A 25,874-nucleotide genomic window follows, 5' to 3' on the forward strand; every position below is an offset into this window, starting at 1 on the left:
CTTGATTGAAGCATGGGTGTGTTAGGACCCTTGACAGGGTGAGGGCAATGGTACATGGGACAGCAGGATTGTTGAATCCTTGGCTTTTTCCTGTTTTCCTCCCTGTGTTTGTCCCCTCTGTAGTGGGGCCTGGAGGAAGGCATCTGGGGGATGGGGAAGGAGGCCTACAAGGAGAAGGTGCTGTGGACTGGGTTGTCAGGGACATGTGGTGGCCATGTGGCAGGACCCTGGAGTCCTGGCGCCACTTCTCCTGCCTGTGAGGCCCTCTGTGGCTTCCTTCCCTCCTCCCAGCTGCTTGGGGGAAGGGATGTCTAAGCAGGCCTGGGGCCCTCCAGAGCCAGAAGGGGGACAAGGTACTACCCATCCCCTCTTGCATACCCTGGAGGCCTGTCAGCAGCTGGGGCCCATCTTCTAAAGCTTGACTTCTCCTGACCCGCCTCCCACACCCCTTGCTGCTTTCACAACAAAGAAAGAATGTGGGGGTGGTGGCGCTGGGGGTGGAGGGTGCCTGGAACAAGGGCTGTGTTGGGCCTCCCCACAGCTGGAGATTTGGCCATGCCCTGACACAGCCCAGACTGCCTGGAGATGGACTTGGGATGAATGTCTGCCTAATAGCTTTCACTGGCGCCCAGAGTCCAGTGTTTCTACCTTGGGTTCAGATTCGTCCAGCGCCAAAGCTAACTCCAGTCACGCCCCTCCCCCTCTCTCTAGCTACATCTGTTCCGCAGGGCACCACAGTTATGCCCTCGTTGTCTTCTTTGTGGCAGCCTGTGACACCATGCTGGTCTGCCTCCCAGCTCTTTGGGTAGCTTGTCTCCACCAACTTGGAGAATACGGGGCATATACTATTGGTCTAGACCTCCACGTAGGTCCATAGTGACCATCTTTCCTAAGGATGGTCACAGAAAGAGAGTCACTTTGGTTCTCCTGCGTCCTGGTGGACAAACCAGGCGGTGGGCACAACATCCAGGTCTCTGGCACTCCCCTGGGACCGCCACTGTCCCCCCCCCCCCCATCCCTCTCCTGATCCTTCCCTCAATGGCCAGCTCCTCCCCTCGACGGCGAGGAGGGGGGGCGTCAGGGGGCGGGACGCCGTGCGGGCGGAGGGGAGGGGGCGTCGGGGGCGTGGTTTGGCGGCCGCGGTGGCGCGCGAGGGCTCGGAGGTACGGGGCGCGCGCGGCTCCAGCTCGGGACGCCTCGGGCTCGGGCTGCGGCTGCTGCAGCAGCCCCCGCGCTCCGGTCCGCGCTCCCGCTCGTCCGTGCGTCTTGAATCTCGCTGCTCCCCTGCCGCCCGCCACGATGGGAGCCCGCCCGCGACCTCTGCTCAGCACTCTGCTGTTGCCGCTGCTGGCCGGTGAGTCTCCCGAGAACCAGGGTTACCGAGCTAGGCTTTGAGAAGCGCGGTAGTCCCGGGAGCTGGAAGGGCCCTGGAGAGGTGGGCTGGGCAATTGGGGCAGTGGAGAGGCTCGTTGGGAGTTTGGGGATCCGGGGTTGGCGATGCCCCCTTGCGCGCGCGGTGCCCTGGGGCGCGGGGACGCGTTTGCTGCGAGTTCTCCCGGCCGGTCCGCCCGCCCGATCCGAGAGTTTGCTCGAGCGTTGTCTGGAGTCGCCAGCTACCGAGCCCTGCTGGGGAGCTCCTTTTTGGGGAACAGCGCCCTCCCATCCCGTGAGAGGGAGCCGACACCCTGGGAGTGTCCCGGGCCTTGGAGCCCAGGTGAGGGAGACCGGCCTGGGTCCCGATCCCGACCGATCTGACCTAGGGCGCGCCTGGCGCGGAGCTTTGTTACCTATACCGGCCCGACGCGCCCGGCTCCCTCCCGGAAAGTTCCGGGGCAAAGCTGGAACCCCAGATGGCCCTGCCCGCGAGGGCAGGTTAGACTGAGGGGTGCCTCATCTCCTCCAGCTAGGCCTGGGCCCTGAGCCCACTCGGTGCCAGGGTCGTATCCCGGGAGCGGAGGGTCCCAGGCTGTAGTAGTGACTAATGTGTTGAAGGCCTCTGCCAAAATCGGGCATGGCCGGCTTGCCAAGGTGCGGACGGGCTTTGCTCTGCTGTTTCCTGGATTTCCATCCTGTTGGTGCTCTGGGAGGAAAGAAATATCTGTCTTCCTAAGGGCAGAAAGGCAAAAAGAGCTCAACTCTGGCTTTTAGTGGAGGGCCTATGTACTTTGATGAGGGTGTGGCCCACATCTCCAGGGCAAACAAGGGGCACCACATCCTGCAGATTATTAGTTCCCGGCTGATCACACCTGAGAGTCAGTCACCACTGAAGGTGTTGGAGGTGATTTAACCGGAAATCGCCACACTACTCAAATAACGCATTCTGCTGGTCCCAGTCAGCAAGGACCAAATGACGGCTCCTCACCTTAGGAGACAACAATCCCGTCTGTGGTGTTCCGCCAAACAGCCCTCTTTAGGGGACATTCCGCCCATTCTGTCTTAGGTGATCACTTAACCATTCCTTTAAAGAGTGCCAGTCTGGCGGGCAGGGGCAGGGAATTGTCTGCTGTCATCGTCCTGACCAGCTGTTGAGGGCTTAGGGGCCAGAGAATGGAAGTCTCTCCCTCTCCAGTTATTAAAAAAAAAAGAGGTAAGCAGAGTCCAGAAAGAACCCGTCCTGGGAATTCCTAGCTGGTGTTCTGTATATGTGTGGTAGTTACTGCTCATGACGAAGTCCCACATCTGCTCCTGGAGGAAGTATGGAAGTTTTTTTTTTCTTTTAAACACAGACAGGATGAGGGTGCAGCCATATGGGCAAGCAGCTCCAGCTCACAGGCCTCCTGGGCTGCCTGGCGGGTTTTGGTGTGTGGCTCTACTGGCTGTGCCTGTCTTTGCTCCTGTGGTTCATCTTTATGAAGTCTGATGGAGATGGGACCCTGGCCACACCAGTTGCTGAATTTCTTCTGTGAGGACTCTGATGTGAACTTCAGCGATGGGTGTCCTGGGAAGGGGGTGTATGAGCCGGAAGTTGGACCGGAGGGAGTTGGGAGTATCTTGTGCTCTGCACAGAAACATTTTAATGAGGGCCTTAAATCAATTCTAGCCAACGTGCCTTGGTGTGGAACCCGTCCCTGGGCTGTGGCGCCTGCTGTTCTGGGGAAGTCCAGGGGCTCTACCCACCCCAGATGCATGTCTTCATGGGGCAAGGATTTCTTTAATAGATCACAGTACGTTTTTTCCTTCTTGTTTAACAGTATCATTAACTGAAGTTGTAGGCAGACCTCGATGTTAATAAGGCTGGGGCTAGGGGCCTAGCCTGGTCAGATTTGTGGATTAAAGCATTTTGAAGTTTGGGTAATTAGGCTGTAAATGTCTGAGTTACTCTCCAAACCTGGAGATCCCTGGTGTGATAAATACCCGGTGGAGGAAGAGAAGGCTTAAGGTTTGGAACCTAGGATCCCCCCCCCCCGCCCCCCCACTGCCATTTTTGAAGACAGAGTCTCTTTATATGCTCTCAGACTGGCCCTAGACTCATTGTGCAACCCTCTTTGGACTAGAACTCATGATTCTTCCGCCTCAGCCTCCTGAATGGCGAGACTAGAGAATAGAAGGTCCACACCTGGCCAAACCTGGATTCTTTTCTGTGTTGTTTTTAAATTATTTGTTACATTTATTTGTGTGTGTATATGTGCACACGTGGTGCTTGTGGAGGTCAGAAGACTGGAATCTGTTCTTTCCTTACACTATGTGGGTCCCAGGGACGACACTCAGTCTGTCATGCTTGGTGCCAGGTACCTCCACCTGCTAACCCCCCTTTGGCCGGATGTAATTTGTACCTGCTCTTCTTTCCCGTCCTGGTCCTTGTCTCTCCGGGCTTTTGTATCTCTGGAAACTGAATCCTCACTTTCTGGGATCTGCTGTTCTAAGGACTGGATTCCCAACATGCTGCAGCCTGTGATTCAGACCTGGTACTTGCTTTTATCAGTGGTGGCTTTAGCAGTGTGTGTGGGGGGGCAAAGCTAACCCTTCACATCTCGTGTGTGTGTGTGTGTGTATGCGCGCGCGTGCATGCGCATGTGTGCATGTGTGTGTGTCTGTGTGGTCAGAGCAGCAGTGACTCATGGCAGCGCTCAGGCTGTGATGCTCCTGTGATCTAGACAAGTTTCTTTTTCTCTTCACTCTTTCTTATTTTGGTTTCAAGACAGGGTTTCTCTGTGTAGCTCTGGCTGTCCTGGAACTTGCTTTTTTTCTTTTCTAGTTATTTTTTTTTCATTTATTTTACATACTGACTACACTTTTCCCTCTTCTCCTCCCGTTCCCTGCCCCTGGAACAAGCCTCTGCCTCCTGAGTGCTGGGATTGAAGGTGTGTGCTTGCGCCACCCCTGTATCTCCATCTTTACAGTCATCTTCAACAGTAAACAACCAACAGCTGGCCTGTTTGCCATCTCCTAAAACATCCTGTGTTCTCCACTCAAGGCAGTGCACTCTTGTGTGTGGCTTGCCTCAGGCCACCTCTGCAACTCCCGAGATCCCCAGAGTTTCCTGGAACCGTACTGGCCTTGGCCGAGCTGTGTAGCCAAGGATGCCCTCCTGTCGGTTGAATTACAGGTGTGCTACCGTGCGGTTTTATTCAGTACTGGGGTTGAAATCAAAGGCTCGCAGCATGCTAGGCAAGCAGTCTACTGACTGAGCTTCCATAGGCTCTCTCATCCTTGAGATATAGTCTATATTTTCGTCCCAGCTGGATTTCCCCTTGTAGAACTCCTTTAGCTCAGAATCTTATTTATGGTGGGTCCTTACCCAGGTCCATTAGAAAAGGGAAGGAAAGGGGAATGAACAGCCAGGTGGGGGGAAGGTCTGTGTGTCCAGTCCAGTCTCTCTGGGGTTGATCTGCTCCATCACAGCGCAATCAAGGGGCCAGACTCTCTTTCCCTGTTCTTGGTTGGCCTTTCTGATTTTTGATGTGGTGTTTCTGGGCATTGACAGCCGCCTCCGCGTGTGGAGCTGTCCTGGCCCGAGAGGGTATGGATGGAGAAACTAATGCAGCAAATGTGTGGCCAGACAGCCTGCAACTTTGCTACTCCAAAGAGAGCCCCAAGCCAGGTGACATTGGTATCCCCAAGTGAGTAAGTTAGAATCATAAACTGGTTTCTTTTTGAGGCTAGGCTGATTCCGACCCATGGTTTTCTTTCTTGAGCCCCTCAAGTGCCGGGAGAGCCGGGCTGCGAGAGCATGCTCAGCTGCTGCGTGTGTTTCCATGAGATCTCAGGAGTCGTGTGTTGACATTCTTCCTATATAATAGAAATTCAAAACTGGGTTTTCCTGTGGCAATCGTGTAAGAGGGGCCAACTTCGTATAGTATGTGAAAAATTTAAAACGCGCATTAAATAATTTTGTTTCTCTGAATACTTATTGCCATGATTCATGCATTTATTATTTTACTGTTTGTTTACTTATTTGTTTACTTATTGTATTTGTGGATGAATTTGTGGAGGTCAGAGGGCAATTTTGGGGATTTGGTCGTCTCCTTCCAACATGTGGCGCCGAGGGATTGGAACTCAGGTCATGTGGATTGGCTACAAGTGCGTTTACCCACGGTGCCATCTCTCCTGCTCCTGATGTGTAAATTTTAAAATTGCTGAACGTTGGGTTTAGTTTAAATTTGATTTTCTTAAGAAACTGATATATGCCAACTCTGGGAGGTTTGCAACATTAAATAATATGAGTTTTAACTCCTTTTAGAATTACTGCTTTTCCTGAAGGCGTTGTGTCTTTTTGAATCAAGAAAGGCTGTTGAAGGGCACTTTTCAGGACCCACTTGGTTCATAGAGGAGAGCTTTGCCGCTGGCTTCAACAGCTGTTGTGCTGTTAGGACTCACGCTTTCATATTGGGAATTCGGGGTGGGGGTGGAGGGTTGTGTGAGTTTGTATTTAAGCCCCCAGAGCTTCTGGGAGTCTCATCTGGGAAGGAGGGTTGACTGGTTACCACTGGAGCCAAGAACAGTTTAGGGCCAGGGCTTAGGTGTTTTCCTGAGGAAGAAAGGGTTTAAGCAGGGTTGGGTATCCTTGGTCTCAACTCCCTCTGCTTTCTGTAACCTCAGTAGCCGCCTCTCTGTTGCTGTGCCCAGGCGCTAGCTCTGGCTGGAGCCATGTGTCTGGCTTACAGGCTGGGCTGCGATTGCGGGTTCAGGCCCTCACTTGCCCTGGAGATGCTGCCCACCCCGCTCCTCCATTCTTCTCTGGCGCCCATCTGCTTAGCAGGGAAGCCCTACCATTATGGCCTGCTGGGTTAGCCTTCCATCCTGGGCTTCTCCAAGTTCACTGCCAAGTGCGTAAGTCACCCCTGCTGAGCCCCCTGGGCCTCGGTGGAGCTGGCGCTGCTGTTGCCGCAGCTAATCAGCGGTTGAGGAAGCCCTCTGCACATGTCACTTTTTCCACTTCCAGCTCAGGAATGCTGCTTCGAGCAGCACTGGGGCAGGCTGTCTTAGGGCTGCACACTTCCCGTTGGCTTGCCGTGTTCTTGTCTCCCTGCCTGCCTGAACTGAGCATGCCTGGAGTGGGAAGCACAGGGGCGTGGACTTTACCTGCTAGGTGTCCTGCTCGGTCCTTGCCCATCCTCAAGGCCGTGAATTATCAGGGTGTGTGTGACCTTTCTTAAGTGAACACGGAACTTCTGAAAATGGGGTTGCAAATTGCGTGGTAGGGATCCTGAGGTGGGGTGGCCCTCACAAGCAGCTGGTGAAGAGCAAAGCAAGTGTGTGCATCTGGGGAGGTAGGTAACTCAAGTTGTTTATTAAAATTTGAGTGGCCTAAGCTTTACTACAGACCCGTCAATCAGAATTATTGGGGGAGGGGCACGAAAGGATTTTTTTCTTCTTTATTTGTTTATATTGTAATTTTTGAATACCCAGTCCAGATTTCAAAGGGTAATTGCGTTTATAAAGAGCTTGTTAGAAAATTCTTACCTCGAGTAGAGGGAAAGATTCTTTACTTTATCTATCTATCTATTTTTTTTTTTTTTTTTTTGAGGTTTCTCTGTATAGCTCTGGCTGTCCTAGAACTCTCCTGTAGACCAGACTGGCCTCGAATTCAGAGATTCTTCTGCCTCTTCCTCCCAAATTCTGGGATTAATGACAAACGCCACCACATGAGACAGGTCTTTTCTTTTTTGAGATAGGGTTTCTCTGTGTAACAAACAGTTTTGGCTGTCTTGGAATTCATTTCGTAGACCAGGCTGGCCTCAAACTCACAGAGATCCGCCTCTCTCTGCCTCCCAAGTGCTGGGATTAAAGGCGTGCGTCACCTCCGCCCAGCTGGGATAGGGTATTATTAACAGGCCAGGCAAACCTCAAGCTTGCTCAGGCTGGCTTCAAACTCAGTTTTCCTGAGTGTTGGGATTATAAGCATGTACCATCATGTCTGTCTAGGGAGGGAGATTTGTCGGTCCAAAGTGGGGGTGCTGTTAGTCTTGAGGGGCTTGGGAGGAGAATGTGAATGGCTACAGTATCTGAATGTCTTCTAAGGCTGGAGGTGGCTTGGGGCAGCCGGGAGCCGGGGAGGAGACAAAATGGAAAAGTGTAAGCCATCTCTAAGGTGATGTAAGGTGGTGGCTCACACCTTTAATCCCAGCAGTCGGGAGACAGAAGCAGGCAGATCTCATGAGTTTGAGGCCAGCCTGGTCTACAAGAGTGAGTTCCAGGACAGCCAGGGCTATGTTGTGAGACCCTATCTTGAAAAACCAAAAAAAAAAAACCAAAAAAAAAAAAAACCAAAAGCAAAAGAAAGGTGCTGGATGTTTATCAGGTGAAGTATAATGAAAGACACCATTTGGTTAAGTACTGAGTAGAACATTCTGGAATGTATGGGATAGTAAGTCCAAGAAGTAGCAGGAGCAAATGGAGTGGGAGGGCCTCGGAGAGGAGAGAGGAAAGAGCTGACGTAGCGGCAGTCACGGACTTAGACTGCAGTTAAGGCGTCAGATGGGCTCTGAAAACTTGGGTGGCTGTTTGCCACGATTCCATAGCTTCTCTGTGTGGCAGAGGGAAGCACTGCTTGCTGACGCCGGAACCTATTTTCCACAGTCTGCTCCTCCACTACTGCTGCATAACCGCAACGGCCATGAACTGGTTAACCTTTCTGAGCCTCAGTTTCCCTGTCTGTGTAGTGGCATCACCCTGGTCACTGTTAACCCACCCAGCAATCCTTGAGGTATACAGGGGGCTAATGTCTGGAAGCAGCTCCTGTCCTGTCCTGAGGGCTGCAAACCTTTCCCCACTGTTAGGGTAAGTGTCCGTACCTAACAGTTTCTTTGTTTTATTTTTTTGTGGCACTGGGGTGGAACTCTGGCCTCATGATTGCCAGGCAAATGCTCAGAAGGGGTCACCGCTGTGCTGTACCCCAGCCCCAAAACCTGATTTTTCTAAAAGGGTCTCAACATTCCAATTGCAGTTTAGAAATGTGGGCACAGCTACTATTTCCTGGTGGGAACTCCTCTCTGACCCTGTCCTAAGGGGATCGTTACTGGTTCAGGGCCACCATCTCTCTCAGCACGCTGAGGTTCACCCTGGGAGTTGTTATTCTGGCTTCTTGCAGCCCAGAAAGATGCTAACGGTACCCAAAGGAAGGACTTCTGTCATCAGTGGCTCTGTGGGTTTCCCTAGTCAGCGGCTCTGTGTAACAAGTGGGAACTTCTCTCTGCCAGCCCGAGGAGGTGGGAGGTGCTTTGTGGTCAGGGATGGAGGCCTCCGGTAGGAGTGAGGCTCCTGGGCACGGCCTCTCCTTCAGGGGACATACTGGCTCTTTTGTGTCCCCCTTCTTGGGAGTAGGGGTGGAGGTGAAGCAGGGAGGAGGGTGCATGTATGCTCTGGGGACTGCTGGGGTGTCCCCACAGCCAGCTTCAATAGCGCCTCTGTTTGCATTCGAAATGGGTATCTATGGCTGGGGCGGTAGCTCAGTGGAAGGACACTCGCCTGTCACACACAGGGCCTTGGGTTCAATTCCCATCACTGCAAAGGAAAAGGGAAGAAAGAAAGTTATTGGGGTCCTTCCTTGCAGGCAAATGTAACCCTGGAGGAGAGCGCTGGACTTTGGCTCATTTGTGTTATCACTCTTGCTGGGCATTTTGAGTGGCGCACAATCCAGAGTTACTCATGGCTGTGCAGTTGGAACGAAGGCTTTGGAATCAGCTGCTCTGTCTTTCGTCCGATGACAAAGGATGATTTTAGTGATCTGTACACAGATGTTTCAAAGGAGCCCTCCTCATGACCTGACCGTTGGCCTGAAATATATAGTGTGGGGTGGGTACTACCACCTAAAGCCTATAACAGAGACTCCTGGGTGAGGTCCTGGGGCTGACCGTCTCTGTCTGGAGCTTCTGAGGCCCAGGCTTATTGGCTCCTCTCCTGCCGGAAGATTTTGCTGCCTGGCAGATGCAGGCTTCTAGCTTCCTGTGATAATGGCACAGAAAGCTGGCTGAGCCTGGAGAAGCAGCTTGGAGATTATCTCACATTCCGCTCTACAGCCTCAGGCTTCCCCTTCTCTCCCTGGGGACAGGCAATATACTTACAGTAGAGGAATTCCTGAGGTGTTTGCCACAGTCTTAGATGCGGGCTTTGAGGGTTCCAGCACGGCATCTTAGGGATACCCATGCCTTTTGAGCCTGGGAGACATGCGTTTGAGGGGATGTTTGATGGGGGAGTTGTTAATTTTTTTAAATGCCTTTTTAGTTGTTTGACGTGTGCTTAGGAGCACGGGCTTGTAGCATGGTGTGATGGACAGCTTGTGGGGTTTAGTTCTCTCCTTCCGTTATGACGGTCCCAGGGATGGAATCCGGGTTGTCAGGCTTGACAGCAGGTATCTTGACTCTCTGAGCTGCTCACTGCCTTGGTGCTATTTTGAGACAGTCTCAAGTAGCCCGTGCTCGCTTGAATCCGCTGTGTAGCTGGGGTTGATTGTAAATGGCTAGATCCTCCTGCCTCTGCCTCCCAAGTGCTGGGATGACTTGTATGTTGAGAGCATGTCCAGGGGAAGAGCTCTTTAGGTGGGGAGAAAATTGAGAGCCTTTCTTTGAGCACGGGCCCAGATTTATACCTGGTTAGTCCCATTTTCATTCAAAGTAGGCCTTGAAGTCAAGAAAGGCCTCGTCTGTAACAGCCCAAACTGCACCCTACTTTTTACAGACTGTCTTCTTTACCGCTGCTGACACTGGGTCCTTACCGAGGAGGCTCCATGTAGGTCAGACAAGGGTGGCTTTGGAGGGGTGAGTATGCACTTGACAGGTAAACTGAGGCACATAAATGTCTGCTCAGCACTGAAAAGGCTGGTAAGGGATAAAAAGTTGAGACCATAAATCCAAGTCTCAGCTGTGGCTTCCATGTCAGTCCCTGGGTACAGTCATCGTTACCAGAAGCTATGAAATGGAGGAGGTCTGGGGACGGGATTTTGCAAGCAGTGTAAGAGGACTCTGCTGCAGTTAGAGAGTGGAGTAAATTTTGTTCTTGCTGGACAAAGAGTGTATGAAGAAATCCCTTCCTGGAGAGATCTTTCGGATTCTGTCCCACCTCCTCCCTGCTTTGTGTATCAGACAATGGGGGTAAAACTTTCAGCGACCCATTCGGAGGTTCGTGTAGATCTTGCATGTTTTAAGAGATACAGTCAGATGCTGTCCTGAGCGCTGTGGTTTGCTCTGCTCATGAGTCCTTTTCTCTCCTGTTGGCTTGTGGAAGGCCAAGGCTGTAGGATGCTGCCACACTCCAGACCATGACTGCTTGCTAGGAGTGCACCTTGGGCTACTCTGGGCTAGATACCATATGGGTAGGTGGTCTGGGAGTCGAGTTGGTAGGTACAGTGCTCCGAGGAACACCTAGCAGGGGCCTGGTGACTTTAGAGTTGAGCCTTTTGACCTTAGTGAGAGTCAAGGTTGGACCAAAGGCTCTGACGTTCTGGGAGATAACAGGCTATGCGCCAGGAAGTTCCCTCTTCAGCTGAGCCCTTTTGCCTTCTAGAGGATTCTGCTGAGGTGTTTGCCCTTGGCATCTGAAATTCTTACGTTCCACCAGGAAGCATACATTCTGTGCTGTAAAGTAGCAACTCTGGGGGTCTGATCTGCTGGTTAGTTCACCTCTTAGGAAAACAAAGCCGAGCTGTTTCCCCGTCCAGGAAAGGTTCCTTCAGACCAGGGGGTCCTTAGAAGAGATGATAGGTTAGGGTGACATTTGAGAGTCCACGTCTGTTCCCTGCCACCTGAAAACAAAGCCCATTAAAAACAAAGAACACCTTGTCTTGCGAACAAGAAAGGAAGTGCTGGGGGCCTTACTCCAGCCATAAAGAACCCTTCATTTTCCCACTTTGCTTAATTTAAGAGATTAAACCAATCGTTAAACACATCTGCTTAAAGAAAATACTTAGTTTAGAAAACAGCTTGGGGAGACTGATGTGAGCGTCCCAGCTGCCCTGGGGAACTTGGGGAGCTGCAGAGGGCCCGAGGAACCTTCTCTCCCTGCCTTTTCCAAACAAGAGGCTTATATTTAGTAAATATTCAGCCTAATTTTGACAGTGACCCTCTTTGCTTCATGGTTCTTGTTTTTGGTGGTGGAAGATTTGCCCCTCTGTTACTGTGGGAGAGGATGAGGGCCTGGGCCTCCCATGCCTGCCTCCTCGGCCTTCTTTGTCTCCAAGGCCCTTTGAAGATGGGCCTGCTCTGTCTCCAGGCAGCAATTTTAGGCGAGTCTCTACTTGGGCCTTCCCACGAGATTTCCTTTTTCCAGGCACTCCGGTGCTGCTGTGAGCGACCCAAGGGGCAGGAGAGCGTGGGCCTGGTCTAGTCCAGGCGAGGGTGGCACCCCTTTCTGCCATTCCCACTCTGCCCGGATCAAAGGAGCCTCCTCAGGGAGTAGGGAAGTACCTCACCCAATAGCCCCACCAGTGAGTAAACAGCCAGGGCCTCTTGAAGCTTTTGAAGCATGGTGCTTCAGGCCCGGAGGAATGCAGAACATTGCATTTTAGGGGTGGACTTAGGTTTCCACTGCTTTCGGTATTTGCAGATTTGAAACAAATGCCCTCATTTAGCAGCAGGCAGGCCGGGCAGTAAACCGGGCTGTTTCAGGGCGTTTATGGCGGTCACAGGTATTTGTGGAGAGAGGGACCCCAGCAGGTCTGGGAGAGATAGAAGGTTTATGGTTAGGTGGGTTGGCTAAAGATCCCGCCAGGTCTCTGGTGGAGGAGTGTCCTTAGGTGGGCTTGCCATAAAAAGTTTTGCAGTCTCCTGCCCCTCCAGGAAGTATCTGTCTAGCAGACAAAGAGGTTTGGGAGGGTGTTTATCCCCTGGGGCTGATGCTAAGGGCCCCATCCCTCTCGCTTAGCTGCCAAAGTATCAGGTTTCCAATGAACCCTTCCTCCTCTCACTCTCAGTACTTGAAAGGATCGTTAAATGTGCTTTATATATAGTAAGTTGGCTGAGAAGTCCCCCCAGCTTCCAGCCGGCTCTGCCAGGAGGGAGGTGCTAGCAAAACCTGTTTCCCTTTTGTTGTTGCTGGAAGTAGAATCTGCAGAGGTGCAGCTGGCATTTAACGGGCCAAACCAGTGTCGCTGGCCTTTGATGGGCAGCTCAACCGCAAGGGTCTGTGGGAGCGCCCGCCCACCCTGTAGCACCAAGGAAAATGCCGAAATCTGTTCAGGAACTGAGCCCTGGCTCCATGGTTACTTTTAATAGTTTTTCTTTTTATATATTTGTGGGGAGGGAGACGAGCGGGGAGCTTTGCTTGCCCCAACATGCGTATAGGTCAGACGGTAACTAAGCATCCCGTTTGCTCCTCGTGTCAAGGGTTCCAGGGACTGAACTCATGGCTCACACAGCAAGTGCCTTTATGGGCTGAGCTGTCTTGGTGGTCTTTGCTCCATGGTTTCTTTACTAAGACCAAGTTACTGTTCCTCTGTTGTATGATGGAACTAGCAGCCCAGTCCCAGTGGAACTGAGAGAGACGGCACAGACCTAGTGTGCAGTGGCCTAGTGAGGGCAGGGCAGGGCTGCCACGAGGAGGATGATGGATTTATAGGCTGTTTTTGTCCCCACCCTCTAGTGACTTTGAATAGAAGCTGTTTCCTCTAATCTGACAGGTAAGTACCAAGTGAGGCTGAAAACCTGAGCTTCCTCTAAAGGTGTGTGTGTGTGTGTGCGCACATGTGCACACGTGTGTGTGCGTGTGCTCTCACTGCATGCGCGCGTGTGTGTATGAGTGTGGTGCGCACGCGTGTGTGGTGTGTGTTAGTGTGTATATGTGAGAGAGAGACACACATAGATAGACAGATAGGCCAGACAACACTGAAGCCCCCAGAATCATGAGATGTCCAGCCAAGGAAATGGGTGTTTCCTAAGCCAGCAAAACCGTTTGTTAAGGAAAGATTCAACCTGTGACTGCAGTCTTCATTTTAAAAGCTGGGCTGTTTCTGGCGATGACTGGAGATTCATTCCAGGAATGATTGTCCTGTGGGTGGGTTAGGACAGAGTGAGAACAGAGTAATTAGTAAATAAGCCAGGGCTTTCAGAGAGGGGCTCAGAGAGGTCCAGGATGAGCATCAGGGAGTACAGCATCTGGAGACCTGACGAAGGCCTGCCTAAGGTGGGCAGGAGGTGCCCTTGGCTCCCTTTGGTCACACTTGTGTGGGGTTGACCTTGACAGAGCTGGTATTGTCCATCCTGTTTTGGGTGCCCAATCTATTGGATTGCATCTTTACTCCCTTAAGGAAAGATAGCCCAGAAGTAGCCCAAAAGCTCAGGAAGGGTGTGTCCTGGGGGTCATACAGGGTGTTGTGTACTTGAGACAAATACTCTACCACTGCTTCGTACCCTCAGCCCTTCTGGAAACTCATGGGGTGAGCTGCTGTCATTAAAAAAAGCATTTACATTAGCTTTTGTTGGTGACACTGGGATGGAACCTGGAACCTTCCTCACGCCACGCAAACACGCTACCAGTGAACTACATCCAGCCTCCCTCCCCCTTTTCCTCTTGAGACTGGACCTCACTAAGTTGCCTGGGTTTACCTTGAACTCACCGTTTGTCCAGGCAAGCCCTAATGTGTAATTCTCCTGCCTCGGTCTCCTGAGTATCTGGAGATACAGACCTGTGCCACTAGGTTTATTTCCTACTGAAATTCTTAGCTTGGTTGAGTTCTGATTCACATAATAAAGAGATGGATGGGTTGTGGGGTGAAAAGAGAAAGGTTGCCCCTTTTGTCTGAGTGTCAAGGCCAGAACACGGGTCACTTCAGTAAGGCTTGGGTTCTCCACCAAATGAGGGGTTCCAGGATGGGTTTTTTTCTCTTGGTTTCAGAATTCTACCTCTGGGAAGGTGTTCCCCAGTAGGAAAGGTGATTTGATCACCTGGAAGGGAAGCATGTAGCATGCTGTTCTAGGGCCCAGGAGACCTGGAGTGCAGATGTGTATGTTGGGGTGCATGTGTGTGGAGGCCACAAGGGGCCGCTGAGCCCTCTGCTCTCATTCTGCCTTATTCCCTTGTCGTGGGGTCTCTCGCTGAAACTGGCTCTCACCAGAGCAAGGGTTTTAAGTGTGCAGCTATGGCCAGCTTTAAAAATTAGAGTGGCCGGACGTGGTGGTGAACGGTTTTAATCCCAGCACTGTGGATCTCTGTGAGTCCTAGGCCAGCCTGGGCTTTATAGCGAGTTCCAGAACAGCCAAGGCTACACAGAGAAGCCCTGCCTCAAAAAACCAATAAACAAACAAACAAACAAATAAACAGTTGTTAGGTGCTGGGGTGTCACGTCTGCACTAAGCCACTTCCGTGGCATTAGGAGTGTTTTGAAGAATCGTGAGCTGCATATGGTCTGTGAAGAGGTGAAGGTTTCCATGCGCGTTCCCTTTGATGCCCTTGGATGACTGACAGCTTACTTTCGGAGTGCTTCTAAAACAGTGGGAAGTCAGCAAGCCTGGACTGCAGAGTGAGTTCAAGCCGAGACTGGGTAGCGTGGTAAGACCATGTCAACATCAAAAGAACACCGAGAATACAGCTAAATGGGGGGGGGCGCTCTTGCGTAGCACTGTGAGGTATGGGGTTCAGTTTCCCATAAACAAAACCAAAAATCAAACAAGGTCAGCAGTGTTCAGTGGGCCCTCAGCCTCCATGGGCATTGGTGCCCAGCCCATCTATGTTCCAGTCCATTATAGTGAATGGCACAGAGGGATGTGGGGTGTAGCTCATTAGCATAGTGCTTTTCAGTGCATAGTAAACAAGGCCCTGGGGTCATCCCCTAGCTCTGCCAACCAAACCAACCAGCTAAGAAAAAAAAAAGTAAAAATAAATGCCATGATTTTTTGCATTGGGCCTGTGCAGTCTCCTGTGGATTTTAAACCCTGTGTAGATCACTTCTACTATCTAATACAGTGGAGTCATTATACTGCATTATTATATTATTCAGAGATATTATCAAAGGACCTTTTTTTGTTTGTTTGTTTGTTTGTTGAGTAGCCTTGGCTGTTCTGGAATTTTCTGTATAGGCCATGCTGACCCAGCCTCACAGATACCTGCCCCCCCCTTTTTGTGTGCGTGCACACACATGCTTGTGTGTATTAATGCTGAGTAGAGAAGCGTTTAAGAAAAGTGCAGCTGTCTGGTGAGGTGGCGCAGTGCTTATGAGCACTTGTTGCTCCTGCAGAGGACCAGCACCCACAGCCATCAGGAACTCCAACTCCAGGGGATCTGATACCCTCTCTTCACTGCAGCGTGTGCCAGGCATGCAATGGTACACACATATCTGTGGGGGGCAAAACACTTATGATCAAAAAATAATAAAATAAATAAACCTAAAAAAAATCTCTGAGGCGGGTTGAATCCGCAGGTATAGATTGCTAACACTGAAGACCCTGTACCTCTTTATTCAAAGATTGGTTTATTTTTATGTGTTTGAGCAGTTTGCATGGAGGTATGTATGTGCGCTACATGCACGCCTGATGCCTGAGGAGGCTAGAAGATCCCCTAGTACTGAAGTTATAGGCAATTGTGAGCTGCCACGTGGGTGCTGGGAACTGAACCTGGGTCCTCTGCAAGAGCAGCAAGTGCTCTTAACCACCGAACAGTCTCTCCGCTACTACCCACCCTCTTTAAAATTTTTTTTTTGAAGACAAGGTCACAGGTGATGCAGGCTGTCCTGACTGGAGCTCAGTGTGGCCAACGATGGCCTTGAACCCCGATCTGCTTCCACCTCCCTAATTCTGGGATTACATGTGTGTACCACCTACCGTGCCTGGTTGATAAAGTGCTCAGCCGGAACCTAGAGCTTCTGCGGGCTACCTGCCATCTTTCGTGCTGTCTACCAGCTGAGCTGCCTCCTCAGCCCAGAAGCTCTTTGTGTCTGACCACACCAGGCTGTGGATCCTTAGCTGTCCTGAGCTCAACTAGCTGCCTATTTTAGGTCTAGTGAGCCTGTTGCCTCCTGTACATCAGCGACTAGGAGAGGCCAGGAGAATTTGGGTGGACTTCTGTGGATCTACTGCCAGCTGCTGTTGCCATAGGTGAAGACAGGGGCAGCTGAATTCACAGTAGCTGTTCTGGGCCAGCCAATACCTCAGCCCCAGAGATGGGACAAGAATCCCTCTGAGCCCTGGCTGGAAGTAAATGGCTTCAGAGTTGCTCTGCAGACTCCTGACAAACTGAGAATTCTGCAAACAAGGTGTAAATTGGGTTATTTACACTGTCTGTGATGCTGTTGTTTCCAGTTCCTCAGGTCCCTGGCGTCAGTGGACTCCAGTGGGGGTGGGCACGTCCCTAGGGACATCCCTTGGATGCAGGATGTGTGGTGACCAGACAGGTCTTTGAGGTGCCTGGGATCCGTCCCTTTCTCAGATCAAAGAAATACCTTTTGTTGCCCCCCACCCCTTCACACTTTCCTCTCTGCCCTGGAGCAGAGTCGTAAAGAGATTGAGATGTGAGGGGCTGCACCTGGTCCCAGGGAGGGTGGGTCTGTCCTCCTAGGGCACTTCCTGCCTTCTGTCCCCATTGTCCTGTGCTTACAGGGGCTGCCTGGGCTAGCCTGGGCACTCGAGGCTCCGCAGGACTGGGCTGTAAGTTGATGAAGACAGCCACACAAAATTGGATCTCTCTCCAGGCTAGTATTTTGTTGTTGTTGCTGGATCATTTGCATTCATTGAAAGCAAATTCATTGAAGGGTGCGCGTATTTCAGGCCACAGGGCAGGTTTGTGGGAGCCTCGGATATTGTTGAAATGCTGCCCTGGAAGCCTCATTACGAATTCTTGGGGCCTTGGAGAGGGTGGGTGCAGCTCATTCAGCTTACTTAACTTCTGACTGCCTTGGGCATAGGCCAGCTACTAAAATATGAAAAATGTTTGCCCAGCAGCCTCCGAGCTTGGCCTGACTGCCCTGGCCAAAGAAAACATACCCTTACAATTCATTATGTAGCCTCCTCCTGTGTGATTGCTCCAGGTCCTTCCTCCCCTGGGACCTTCCTGAGTTGGGGGGCACAGCATGGGATAAAGCAGGAAGGTTCCTATACACCTTTAAGGGGAAGTTTAAAGCGAGCTCCGCCTGCACCCCACCCACCCCACCCCCTTCCCTAGTTTATTTCATGAGTTCCCTGCGGGCTCTTTAGGCTGTTTTGAGGGTTTCCTAATTTATTTATTTTTTTAAATGTGTATGGATGTTTTACCTGCATGTATGTCTGTGCCATGTGCCTCGTGTTGAGGAGGCCGGAAGAGGGCGAAAGATCCCCTGGAACTGGAGTTGTAGACAGCCGTCAGCCTCCACGTTCCCGGGAGAGCAGCTCAGTGCACTTTAGAGACTGAGCCATCCATCTCTGCAGCCCCAGGGTCTCCTATTTTAAAAACACTGCCACTATCACTTTGGGCTTGTCTGTCTTTAGGATCATTCCTGACTGGAATTTCTGTCAGAGGCTATGAATTTACCAGAATTGCGCACAAGTGTTTTGTGTGTAGAGTGTGAACATGTGAGTCCATCTGTAGGCGTGTGGTTCTCAGTGCGTTTTCACCGGCTCCTGAGTCAGGACTGTCACGGTAGGCATGTCCCGATCACACAGGCTCTGTGTGTGGAAGCGGGAGAGAGAGTTCAAGGGCGGGTCATTGCCGGGGAGCCCAGGTATTTATCACCCAAACATTCCCACCTCCATTACTAATAATCAAGACCAGCCAGCCGGCAGGAGCCCAGGCTGTTCCAGATGGTGTGGTGGCCGGGTGCCCATCCGGATCTCGCTCCATCTCTGTGGTCGCTTATCTCTCTTTGGGCACCACTTTAGCCAGTGAGTTGCCTGCTCCTGTGTCTTCCGCTCTGTCAGGTGTGTTCGCTTTCGTTGCTCCAAGTTGATGAGCTAAGGGATTCGGGTCAGCCTTGCCTTTGTTTCCCTACAAGCCCAACTCTTACCCCAAAGGGCCCCGTGGTTGCTCAAGTTGTTGGATTCCAAAGACCAGAATTCCCACCTTAGAGGGGTTTGCATTTCTTCCTGTGTCATGGAAATGATAATCCCCCTTGCCTGTGCTCACACTGAGGGCTTAGCCAGGCGGTTTTCAAAGGGGTTTTTCAAGTGTGTTGTGACTGTGGATGCCTGAGCTGCAAGGGACCCCTCTCTGGGACAGACTTCCTCACTCCTCAGTGGGTGTTCTTCACAGCCCTCCAGACGTGGCCAGAGCCACTGACTACTGTCCTCCTGAGTGTCTTTATCTGTGTTCCCTGCTTAGTCCCATTTTCCTGGATGTGGCTTGGCTCCTGTTATTTCTTTGGAATTCTGAAAAAAAAAAATCAATGTTTAAAAAAGCAGGGCTGCTGAGATGGCTCTGTGGGTCAAGGCACTTGCACCAAGACCGATGACCTTAGTTTGGTCCCCAGGACCTAATGGTAGAAGTTGAGAACCAGCTCCTGCAAGTTGTCCTCTGACCTTCGTGCATATGCCAGAACACTCCTACACACAACCTTCATAAAAATTAGAATAAAGGACTGGAGAGGTGGCTCAGCAGAGTGTGAGCTGCTGTTCTAGGGTCTCAGTTCAGTTCCCTGCATTCATGTCAGGTGGCTCATGGCTGTCCGTAACTCCAGCACCAGGGGACCTGACATGCTCTTGTAGAGGTGCCGAGCATCGCGCTAGCTGCATCTCTTCTCGCGCTACTCTCTCTCGCTCTCTCTCTCGCTCCTCTCTCTATCTGGCTCTCCTCGGTCTCTCTCCCTGCTCCCTCTCCACTCTCCCCTCTCCCTCTCCCTCTCCCTTCTCCCTCCCCTCACCCCACTCCCCCGCACCCTCCCTCTCAAACCACTTTGTAACCCAAACTTTGTGCCACACGTTCTTAATCCTAGTGTACCATGACGCGACACTGTCTCCAAAAGCATATTTCTTCCCTGAGAACTAGTAAGAGCAGGACAGTGGTGGTGCGTGCACTTTAATTCCAGCACTTGGAGGCAAGAAGGATCTCCTGTGAGTTCAAGGCCAGTCTGGTCTACAGAGGAGTTTCCAGGACATGCCAGGGCTACACAGAGAAACCCTGTCTCAAAAAAGAAAAGAAAAGAATATTAAAAAAATAATAAGATACGAACTTTGCAAACAAATTAGAAGCCAACAGTTGTAATCAGAGATGACCAGCAGCTGTGGAGAAATACGAAGGGGCTGGAGAAGAATGGATGGGTACCTGGTAGCTGCTGCCTGGGGACATGGCGTAGAGGAGAACGTGCTCACCATGAAAGACCTGGGTGCGAATTCCCAGTAGAGTGTGTTGTAGTCCCAGGTGGAGATGGGAGAGTCCAGGAAGCTGGCAGGTCCCCAACCTGCTATACACAGAGAACACCAAAAGACTCTTCTCAAACAAGGATGGTGAGCACTGATACCCAAGGTTGGCTGCCGACCTCCATGTGTGCACAGTGGCACACACGCACCACACACACACACACACACACACACACACACACACACACTCAGAGAATTTAAAAAAGAGGTCTGGCAAATGGCTCAGTGGGTTAAGTACCTCCCGCTAAGCCTGACAGACTGAGTTCAAGCCCCAGGACCACGTGAGAGAATATACTTCTGACAGTTGTCTGGCCTCCCCACATGCACGCTTGGGTGTGCACACACATAAATGAATAAACATAATAAAGAATTTAAAAAGAAATGTATTCAGCCGGGTGGTGGTGGCGCACGCCTTTAATCCCAGCACTCGGGAGGCAGAGGCAGGTGGATCTCTGTGAGTTCGAGACCAGCCTGGTCTACAAGAGCTAATTCCAGGACAGGCTCTAAAGCCACAGAGAAACCCTGTCTCGAAAAACAAAAAAACAAACAAACAAAAAAAAAAGAAATGTATTCAAGAACTGTTAAAATGGTTGAATAAATTAGTTACTATTAAAAAAAAAACAGGTTATAAGGTAGTTACTAACTATCCCCCAAACTTGTTATGTCAAGTGGATTTGGTGGTTTTGCTTTTTTTCAAGACACGGTTTCTCTGTGTAGCTTTGGAGCCAGCCTGTCTTGGAACTCACTCTGTAGACCAGGCTGGCCTCAAACTCACAGAGATCCACCTGTTTCTGCCTCCTGAGTGCTGGGATCAAAAGGTATGCACCACCACCACCCAGCTTCAAATTTTGTAAAAACGTTGAGCCCAGTATGCTTTCTAGGCTGGCATAGAGCCAAGAAGCAGATGGATAGCAGCCTGTGTGTGTCCCAGGGTTCCTAGAACCTTGTCCCCAAATATTGGTTGACAACACCTCTTCCAGGTGTTCTTGTAAAGTCTAATATAAGGAACTGGCAAATTAAATCTAATTCTGCATTAGAGGCTAAGGTGCCACAAACAAGGATGTAGACCAAAAAAATCTGTGGCTGCTTTAATCCCATAAAGACATACAGTTCCCAAAAGAGACAAAAAGAATATGAAATACAATTGGAATCCACTCCTGGGTTTTGGAAAACAACCCCAAATCTAGACAATGGTAATCATCTTGGGGGTTGGGGCCAACCTGGTGTATGGGGTAATTCCAGTCCAGCCAAGGGCTATATAGTGAGATCCTGTTTTCCCCTCCTCCTCCTCACAATAAAAATAAATGCGCTTTGCAGACTTTTTTTAATGTGGCAAATTCAATTAGCAACTCAAAAAATACTCAAGTCTCATCAAGAAAATTTACTGATTTGTCCAAAATCAAAATCTGTATAAAGCACTGGAGTCTAAGGATGTCACACTACAGTGGTGGACAGCATGTTTAGCATGCAGGAGCCACAAGCTCAAGCTCCGGAACCCTCCCACCCCCAGACTCCCAGCCAGCTATCAAAGGTGCAGGAATGGGGCTAGAAAATGCAGCTGAGCCAGGCAGTGGTGGCACACGCCTTTAATCCCAACACTCAGGAGGCAGAGGCAGAGGCAGACAGATCTCTGGGAGTTCGAGGCCAGCCTGGTCTACAAAGTAAGATCCAGGACAGTCAGAACTAAACAGTGAAACCCTGTCTTGAAAAACAAAAACAAAAAGCTGAGGCCAGGGGTGACGCCCCGTGCTGAGAACGCCTCCGTAGGGAATGTGTGCATCCCTACATTATTCTCTGTGTGTCCAAGACATGAGCCACTGTGATGCAATCAGTCTTACTCTCTTCCTCCAGGGTTTGAAACCAACTGAGAGGGTGGGAGGTGGGGAGCGCGGCTGACCCTGGCAGATCCGAGAACGCCTTTCAGTAACGATCAAGGCAAGGCTGAGTAATAAGGCCCAGTCTGAAGAGGACTCCTAGTCATCCTTGAATTAGGTGAGCTCACCCTTGTCATAGCGATGCTGAAGTCCTGGCAGCATTTGCGCGTGTGACAGCTGTTTGTGCTGAGGAGGTGGACCAGCGGTTAGGAACACTTGTTGCTTTTGCAGAGGACCTGGATCTAGTTCCCAGCACCCATGTGGCAGTTCACAGTATAACTCCATTCCAGGGGATTCAGTGTACTCTTCTGACCTTCAAGGGCAAAATACTAATATATTAGTCTATTGTGTGTATTCATATACAATAGAATAAATAAATACATCTTTAAAAAAATCTTCTTAAATATGCACTGACTGCAGCCAGGCAGAAACTGGCCACTCCCCAAATGGGAGGGAAGTCAGGGTAAAACATGGCCAGTCAGACCCCCGCCTGCTCTGACCTGCCCCAGAGGCTTGTGGAGGGAGGTGGTAGGTATTCTTGGGTCATCCTTCTTCTTGGAATGGGCGTGTTGTGATGTCCTTTGCTTTGTGAACTGAAGGTTTTAACCTTGAGGATCCTGGACACCTTGGGTGAGGCTCTGCGGACACAGCACACAGTCTGGCTTCTCTCCGCCTTCCCTAGCCACACTCCTGCTCAGGCAGAACCTTCCATCGCTCTCTGAAGAACAGAGTAGATTTCCCTCCGCAGACTTTCAAACAGATCAAAGTGTTTGAGCTAAGGGGTGAAGCAGACTCCCGCTTTCCAGGCCAGACCCTCCTGCTTTTTTCCGTCTTCAGAGAAGCTGTGTAAAGACAGAACAGAAACCTTCCTGTCCTCTTCACCATTGTATCCCAGCATGTAGAATGGCCCCTGGCTCACAGTGGGCACCTTAGTGCCCGTCAGAGCCAAGTGTGATGATTCGTGCCTGTAAACCCAGCACACAGGAAGTTGAGGCCGAGGCTCCACAGGTCGAGCCAGCCTGGTCTCTTTTGCTTTAGTTCTGAGCTACATTTCCAGCACCCAACCCTGTTCTGTAGTCCTAACCCTGGGGCCTGTGAATGTGATTTGGTTTAGAATTAATTTGCCTTTTACAAGTATATTCAGGTGAAAATGAAGTTACTGAGGCGGGCAGCTAATCCTGCAGAACTTCCCGTGTTCAATAAGAAGGGAGAGGGGCTGGAGAGATGGCTCAGTGGCCAAGAGCACTGGCTGCTCTTACAAAGGACCTAGGTTTGACTCATGGGACCTACGTACTGTCTCACAGCCATCTGTAACTCCATTCCAGGGGACCTGACATCCTCTCTTCTGACCTTTGTGGGCACCAGGCACATATGTGGTGTACATACATACAGGTTAAACACCCACACACATAAAATAAGGTTTAAAAAGTAAATTTTTCAAAGAGAAGAGATACAAACAGCCCTTGAGGGAAGATGGCGGCCGAAACTGGAGTCATGTTGGTGACTGCAGCTGCCACCAAGGGGTTGTCATGGGACACAGAGCCTCTGGAAGGAACCCACTGGCCTTGCTCTGAAACTCCTGGGCTTCAGAACCGGGACAGGACGCGTTTCTGTTGTTGAAGCACCTCGGTTGTTGCTGTGGCGACAGCCTTGAGGGCTGTGGGAGAGGTGTGTGGTGATGCAGTGGTCAGGGCCTCAGTGGCTGAGCCTGCCTCTTTCCCCGTGGCAGAGCTTAGCTTCAGTTCATTTCCGCAGTGGCAGATTCCCTCTGGGAAAGGCGAACTTTCTGTGGCAGCCGTTTGTCTTTTTCACTGGGGACACCTTGAGCAGGGCAAATGTCCATCTTGCCTCCTTTGCCGCCCTGCCCCAAAACAGTGTGACCATGCCCTCCGAACTTTCTGGTCTCAGGCTTTGTGTTTCCTATTTGTTGTTCTTGCTGGTGCTTGAACACAGAACTTCGTGTATGCTGGTCACATTCTACAGTGGGGCTTCATCTCTTGCTCTCTAGCTTCTGACTTTTTTTTCCAAGCCTAAAACCTTGTGTTAAAGATGTCTAGTTTTTTCTTTCTCTCTGTTTTCCCTGTTTCTATATCCCCTCCCTCCGACTTAGAAGCCCACCCTAAGAATCCTGCACGGCCCATTGTAGCGAGTGACGGAGCAGGCAAGGCTAGTGATCACAGTAGGCCTTCCTCTGGAACCAGATGACCTGAGACTCGACCCCTGCATTTTGTCTCTTACCGGCTTCGTGAGCTTCAGCAAGTAGCTTTGCTTCTGTGCCTCAGTTACCTTGTCTGCATGACGGGCATCATGGCACCACTTCCACTGGGTGGGCACGAGCCTTAACATGATAGGATGGTTAAAATGCTGGGAATGGCACCTGATGCGTCGTGAGGGTCAGCAAGTGTTTAGCTATTACTGTAATTATACGCTTACTTGTCTGACTCCCCCGCGGAGCTGAGACACTTAAAGACAGTAATTGTGTGCTTTGCATCTCCAGTGACTTACGAAGTACTTGGCACATGGTAGGCTCTAAATAAATGTTTGTTGAATTAATGATGATAATTAATGTAATTGCCTACCCGGAACCCATATTAGGTTTTGACCCTTTGCTGGTGCCACATGGAGTAGGGAGAACATGATAAGTTTTCTGGTGCAGTTAACATCACAAAGTAGCTGCCGTTTCCTGTACACCCACCTCCCATGGAGCCGCCTGCTATGGAATTGGGTGAGTGTGAGCACAGCTCGTACCTTCTGTGTGCTCTCTGTGGGGCAGGCTTGGTGATTATCTGAGACGTGCTGGTCCAGGGCTACGTCTGAGCAACCACTAAAGAAGTGCTGAAGGTGCAGCAGGGTGTATGGACATCAGAAGACGGTGAATATATGGAATAGGCATGGAGATGGTGTGACTACAGGATAGGTGTGGAGACAGTGTGACTACAGGATAGGTGTGGAGATGGTGTGACTACAGGATAGGTGTGGAGACAGTGTGACTGAGGAATAGGTGTGGAGATGGTGTGAATACAGGATAGGTATGGAGATGGTGTGACTACAGGATAGGTGTGGAGACGGTGTGACTACAGGATAGGTATGGAGATGGTGTGACTGCGGGATAGGCGTAGAGACAGTGTGACTAAGGAATAGGTATGTGGTGTGGGACAATTGTCTATATTCTGTCAATTATATTTTAAATAAATGCTGATTGGCTGGTAGCCAGGCTGGAAGTATAGGCGGAAAAACCAGACAGGAAGTAGAGGTGGGGCAATGAGAACAGGAGTATTCTGGGAAGAAGGAAGCTCTTTCCACTGTCCTGTCCAGACACCGAAGAAGCGGGATGTGACCTGCCCCGCTGAAAAAGGTACCAAGCCATGTGGATAACATAGATAAGAATAATGGGTTAATGTAAGTTATACAAGCTTATACGAAGCCTAAGCTAATGGGCCAATCAGTTTATAACTTAATGTAGACCTCTTTGTGATTTTCTTTGGGGGTGTACTGGCTGTGGGAAGCAGGCAGGACAGAAACCCCACCAAGCAGGCCCTCCATGTTACAGGTGTGAAAATGGTGTGACTGTGGGATAGGTGTGGAGATGGTGTGACTGTGGGATAGGTGTGGAGATGGTGTGACTACAGGATAGGTGTGGAGATGGTGTGACTGTGGGTTAGGTGTGGAGATGGTGTGACTACAGGATAGGTGTGGAGACGGTGTGACTGGGATAGGCGTGGAGATGGTGTGACTGCAGGATAGGTGTAAAGATGGTGTGAATACAGGATAGGTGTGGAGACGCTATGGCTACAGGATAGGTGTGGAGATGGTGTGACTGTGGGATAGGTATGGAGACGGTATGGCTACAGGATAGGTATGGAGATGGTGTGACTACAGGATAGTGTGGAGAATGTGACTTACAAGATAGGTGTGGAGACGGTGTGACTGTGGGATAGGTGTGGAGACGGTGTGACAACAGGATAGGTGTGGAGACAGTGTGACTATAGGATAGGTGTGGAGATGGTATGACTACGGGATAGGTGTGGAGACGGTGTGACTATGGGATAGGTGTGGAGACGGTGTGACTATGGGATAGGTGTGGAGACGGTGTGACTATGGGATAGTTGTGGAGACGGTGTGACTATGGGATAGTTGTGGAGACGGTGTGACTATGGGATAGTTGTGGAGACGGTGTGACTATGGGATAGGTGTGGAGACGGTGTGACTATGGGATAGGTGTGGAGACGGTGTGACTATGGGATAGGTGTGGAGACGGTGTGACTATGGGATAGGTGTGGAGACGGTGACTATGGGATAGGTGTGGAGACGG

At 50.8% G+C, this 25,874-nt stretch overlaps 1 protein-coding gene across 1 annotated transcript in view; it reads left to right on the forward strand.

The window, feature by feature from the left end:
- The first annotated feature begins 1,176 nt into the window (after nt 1-1,176).
- Ptk7 (protein tyrosine kinase 7 (inactive)) overlaps nt 1,177-25,874 on the forward strand; it is a 64,446-nt gene continuing 39,748 nt past the window's right edge. Inside the window, exon 1 of the mRNA XM_038342536.1 lies at nt 1,177-1,354. Within this exon, the coding sequence (XP_038198464.1) occupies nt 1,300-1,354 (55 nt within the window). The 5' untranslated portion in view covers nt 1,177-1,299. The remainder of the gene's footprint in view (nt 1,355-25,874) is intronic.

This window comes from Arvicola amphibius, chromosome 9, assembly GCF_903992535.2.
Source record: "Arvicola amphibius chromosome 9, mArvAmp1.2, whole genome shotgun sequence".
Lineage (NCBI taxonomy): Eukaryota > Metazoa > Chordata > Mammalia > Rodentia > Cricetidae > Arvicola > Arvicola amphibius.